The sequence below is a fragment of the Dromiciops gliroides genome, chromosome 1 (genome assembly GCF_019393635.1).
Source record: "Dromiciops gliroides isolate mDroGli1 chromosome 1, mDroGli1.pri, whole genome shotgun sequence".
In the NCBI taxonomy this organism is placed as follows: Eukaryota; Metazoa; Chordata; class Mammalia; order Microbiotheria; family Microbiotheriidae; genus Dromiciops; species Dromiciops gliroides.
Window position 1 is genome coordinate 208,354,342 of NC_057861.1, and position 5,783 is coordinate 208,360,124.

Genomic DNA, 5,783 nt, shown 5'->3' on the forward strand with positions numbered 1-5,783 from the left:
TCTTTGACTTTAGAAAAACCCCTAAAGGGGGAGGGGAGGGGCTACAACAGAAAATCAGTCTCCTCTCCCTCCCTCCCTCCCTCCCTCTCTCTCTCTGTCTCTCTCTGTCTCTCTGTCTCTCTCTCTCTCTCCACTCCCTTTGCTTGCCTCTCCCCCCTCCTCCAATTCTCCCTTCTCCTTTTCTCACTCTCACTCTTGTCACAAGGAAGCAAAAGCACCTCACCCTTTGTATTTTTAGTCATTTAAAAATTATTTCCCTTTCGTTCTGCTACGTAGCATTTCTCTATGTCTCAGGAGTTCAAGGCTCAGCCCCTCGTGTCCTTCAGAACGTTGTCAGTACCATCTACATCAGAAGGGGGCATAGTCACTCCTCCTAACCCGTGGTTGGCAAATGTAGCAGCGGGAACGGTAAAAGCTAAGCCAGGCATTTCCTTCCTCCAACCCCTACACACCTGCTTGCCTACCACACTCACAGAAACTGTTCATGATAGGGTGGGTGAAGGTGTGGGGGAAAGCCAACACTTGGTGTTGGTGTCAGATAATCGTCATTCTACCCCACATACCTAGAAACCGTGGACCATCTTAAAATGCTTTTGTGTTTTTCTTCCGTGCCGAAAAGTATTGTTTTTCTTTTTCCTTTATTCTCCAATAAAAAGCACAGAATAACTCCTCATCCCCGCTCCTTTATCCCCTTTATTCTTTGGCAAATAAACACTTTGGGTCATTTTGAACTAAGATTGTGGAGATATTCATTCAGAAGTGGCAAGTTTCAAAACTGTTAGGCACAGACGCACCGCTGAAATCTTGAAACCGCCTGTTCATATAAAATACCCCCTTCTCAACAGTCGGTGTTGTTCCTCCCTGCCGACTCCAGTCTGTTTCTGTTGCTGTCTCCATTGGCATCGGTCCTTGTCTCCCCCAGCCTATTTTTTCCTTTCTCTGCCTCATTGCCCTCGTTCCAGTGCATTTTTTTCTATGTATTCTTTCTGTCATTAGGTCTGTTTCCGTCTCTATCTATTCCCTTACAAGTACTGCATTCTTTCTCCTTTCTTCTTTCTTAACATTTGCTTATCTTTCTGTTTTCCACATAAATCCTTCCCCTTTACGCACCCCCCCCTTAGATCGGTACCTTTAATATTTCCCCTAAATCTTTCCACATGACCACTTTATTAGTTCAAAACCCTCAATATCTTTATTGCTCCTTCAAGACAAGGGACATCTATCCCCAAAAAGAACCAAGGGGATTTCAACACAAAGTTTGTTGTTGATACCCTCTCTCCCCATATATAGAGACATATGTGTATACGGCCATATGTGTATGTCCACATGTGACACATGTATATACCTGTGTTTCCACATGGAGATTACACTTTCACTTGAAATGCCCAGTGGAGTTACAAGAGGAAGTGTACTTAAAGGACATTTCAGGATTCACTTGAAAAGAAGACGAGGCTAATGCTAAATACATTAAGACATATCAGCATGCTTATGTACCTATTGCATAAATATCACATATATTAATGGCACTGAACACTCTATGGAAGGCTTCGAGCACATCATCCCCCTCTCTATCTAAATAAAGAATTGAATTATTTTCTTTAACATAAAATTCCAGACTGGGCGGTCCAAACTAGCAAAGTCCCTCTTCTTAGAGAAGAGGAAGTAAGGACAGCAGGTTCCCGGTCTGGCTTACCACCCACACCCCGAGCTGCTGAAGCTTCCCTTCTGCAGAGCCCGGGCTAGCGGTAGGCTCCCACCCCAGCCAAGCAACAAGCGGACAACCAGAAAGGACTCTTGGCAACTGCTCTCCCCCTCCCCCGGTCACCTCGCCCCCTTCCCAGTCTCTCAGCTCCTCCGTTTCCTTCGCCCGCGCTGGTCAAACCTCGCCTGTAACCGCACAAGTAGCAGACGGCAGATGGCAAAGAGAAGAGCAGGTAGAAAAGAAGATGAAGGAGAATAACTCACCCCCAGCTTCCTGCTGCGGATTTTCACATAGCCCTGCTTGACGATATCGTTAAAGTTGGAGGCCATGGCCAGCGCTTTGTCACTTCTCTTCTCCTTCCTCTTCCTATCCCTGATGTCCAGATCCTTCCTCCTCCTCTTCCTCCTCCTTTAGCGTGCCCGTGGCAGGCTGATTGGGAAGCTCTAGCATCCAGGCAGCAAAGGAACAGCAGCCAACGCGCTGCTGCTGTCCTGCTCCTGCTGAGTATGTGTAGTCAATGCAGCCAGTGGCCCCGCTGATCTCTCCCCTCCCGCAGGGCACTGCTGCCGCCGCCACCTCTGCTGTTGCTACTTCTTAGTCCAGTAGCCCCAGGAGCTCAGCCAGCAGCAACCGCTGAAAGGAAGGAGGTGGAGGCGGCGGCGACAGTCAAGCGTCTGGGTGTCTGTACCCCAGCTTTAGCTACGACAGTGGAAGAATGGGGGAGATGGAGCGAAGGGGAACGTGTCCTCCCCCTCTTTCCTTCTTCACCTTCTCCACGTCTTCAGTCGCCACTGCCGCCGCCGCCGCGGGGAGGGAGAGCGCTACTGCCTGCTCTTCCGCCAGCTGTTTGCTCCCCCCTCTGCTGTCGCCGCCCCGAGCACCCACGGGCTCGCAGCATCACTCAGCAGCTCCACAGCTGGCTGGACCGCACCATCCCGGCTCCCCTGTGAGGGGAGCGAAGAAAGGGGAAGGTGGGAGAGAGCAAGCTCTTCTCCCAGTCTTCTCTTGCTGTCTTCTCACACTGCTGGTTACTGGGCTGGAAGATGCCCAGAAGACACTGCCTCCCACCACCACTACTACCACTGACTCCTAACTCTTGTCTTACTGCTCACCCCACAATACTCTCTAAGTATAAATCTCTCTCTGCCTTTCATCACCCTCTTGATTCTACTGCTTTCTCTGCCCAGGGCTTCCTAAGAGATACTGTAACTCTTCCAGAGGATTTTAATCTCAACTCCTATACTTGGAACAAGGGAAGGAGTAACAGCAATACTTCTACAAAAAGAGGCGAAGACAAGAAATGGTTTATTAAAAAACAACAACACGACAATAAGAACAATATTTCTGTTCTATTCAAATTTGATTTCGACCGAAAACAAAATGCCGACATTAAAAAAAAACCATAATAAAACAAAACAAACAAAAACCACCAAGTAACACCTACAACCAAAAAGCGAGGCGGGGGGGGGGGGCAGGGGGAGAAAGAAAGAAAAAACGAGGAGCAAGTAGTCTTTAAGCGGTCCACACAAAGAGAGAAATCATGCGCGTGTATCTAATCATAATATTCCTTAAGAGAATGATCCAAAATGGAGAAAAGATCCCATACCAAATGTCAAGACTTTGAAGAAGGGAAGAACGACTAGAGATGATTGATATTTATTTGTTTCCTTCAGTTAACTATGATTACAAGAAGTTCAGGTTTTAAAACCCCGTATGGAATTAGAAAATAAGTCTACTAAGAGTAGATATGATACTTTCTTAAGAGCTCGTCATACCTAAAAAAATCTTAAACTTTTGCCTCTAAAAATAGCACTATCGAATTTAAAGGTGTTTCCTTCCCATATGCAAAAGAAAAAAAATAGCTGTTGTTGAGTTTGTTTGTTTTTGGTTGAAACAGGTACTTCCTTTTTGCTATAAGCAAGTCAATATTAACCACTATGCAAAGGTGCTTAAAGTAAAACAATATTTTATGAAGCATTGCTCATCTACACTTTCAATTTAGTAGTTCTTTTACTGGAGGTAAAGGGCACTTGAAACCTCAGATAGGTTTCTGCTTCTTCCTGTAAAGAGTATTTTTTCCCCAAAAAATTCTTTAACCTCTCTTACTCAGAAGTAGTAATATAACATTTGATGTAAAATTATTATAGGAAGACTATAGAGCTTAGATGGTGGGGTAAAATACTAAGATCTCTAAGGCAATGTTATTTTAATTAATTATCTATATCGATCCACCCACCTACCCACTCATCCATCCATCCATCCATCCATCCACCCATCCATCCATCCATCCATCCATCCATCCATCCATCCATCCATCCATCCATCCATCCATCCTCTATCTGTCATCTATCTATCTTCTCTATCTCCATCCATTTAGTAATTCTGGAGTGCCTCACTGTGGTTTAGAGGTGACCTGTGAGTCTGAAGTTGAAACAAGTGAACTGCAAGGTTGTGGTAATTCCTACCAAGCTGGTAAGACATAATGTGAGTTGGTTTGGCCAGGGGGTACTTAAGATATGGGCCCCCTGACATACTGTATCTCTTCTAGTGATCCATCTAGCTAGGCTTCTAATTAGAATGTATGCCTCCATAGAACAACTGATTGTTGTATAAATCACAACAAATCAAGAGGGTCATCGATTAATGCATGGAGGAGTTATTTGCCCTTTTCAGCAGTAGAGGTATGATACACACCAATCAAACCAAGAATGATTACGTTTTTTTTTTTAATCTGATTTTTGAGTTTGATTATTTTTTTGGTACTTCTATGGTGCCACCTCTAAATTCTATGATGATTCACTACAGTCGTAGAGAAGCATTTACTGAGCATTTAACTATTAGGGAAGATGTATTAAGAGCTGAAAGTATCAGAGGGACTGTCCTCAAGGAGCTTGCAGCTTAGTTGCACAGATAAAAGATATTCAGTACATCGAAAATAAATTATAATATAAAGTACCTTTAAGTAATTGCTGGAGCAGCTAGGTGGCTTAGTGGATGGAGCACCGGCCCTGGATTCAGGAGTACCTGAGTTCAGGTCCAGCCTCAGACACTTAACACTTACTGGCTGTGTGACCCTGGGCAAGTCACTTAACCCCAACTGCCCTGCAAAAAAAAAAATTAAGTAAATGCTGAAAATGTTGTAAAGAATATATGGGGGGGGGGTGCAGATAGGTGGCAGCTAGATGGCGCAGTGGATAAAGCACCTGCCCTGGATTCAGAAGGACCTGAGTTCAAATCCAGCCTCAGACATTTGACACTTACTAGCTGGGTGACCTTGAGCAAGTCACTTAACCCTTATTGCCCTGCAAATATACATACATACATACATACACACATATGTATGTGTGTATATATATATGTATATGTATATATTTATATATATGTGAGACAATCAGGGGAAGGAGATATCATTCATTATAATCTGCAAAGTAGGTGCTTGTAGAATGGAATGGAACAGAATTAAAATTGGTTTTCATGGCCAGGAAAGGCTTTTCAGGAGAAACTGGACTGGAAAGTGGTGTTTTGCTCAAAGAAATGGCTTTTAAAAGAATATTATTTTTGACAGACATAAGAAAATAGGGAAATGCTATCATTCAGAAGTGGAAATTAACATCGCAAAATCCTATCTCCAGAGTTATTACCAAATTAATGGACATAAAAATATATACAAGGAGGTTATATATATATATATATATATATATATATATCTGATTAGTAAATAATTTGGGGTCAATAATTATACGAATAGGATTTTTTTGAAAATTCATATTACCACAATAGGGGTAGAATTATACACATTTTTAGACTCACTATATGATAGATTATTTTTAAACAAATGTGGAAGTTGTATTTGTTTCAATAATATATAAGAATTCATGTAATAAGCTGAGAGATCATGGAGTGATTTTATACTTAGATTGCTAGACAAAGATAGTTGATATCCACTACTCTGGTGCTTTAAAATAACTGTGAAATACTATTAAAACTGATTATTGTTAATGGATAATTATCAGAAAAAAGTATGAAATTATAACTATTCTAGGCAGCTTTTTAAATCACTTTTGATTTTTAAGAAGGAAAT

The 5,783-nt window shown here is 42.5% G+C and overlaps 1 protein-coding gene across 1 annotated transcript in view; it reads right to left on the reverse strand.

Annotated features, from left to right (window-relative positions):
* Positions 1-2,704, reverse strand: part of DOK6 (docking protein 6) — a 718,344-nt gene extending 715,640 nt beyond the window's left edge. The window contains exon 1 of the mRNA XM_043987624.1: positions 1,966-2,704. Coding sequence (XP_043843559.1) covers positions 1,966-2,031 — 66 coding nt within the window. The 5' untranslated portion in view covers positions 2,032-2,704. The remainder of the gene's footprint in view (positions 1-1,965) is intronic.
* Between the last annotated feature and the right edge of the window lie 3,079 nt (positions 2,705-5,783).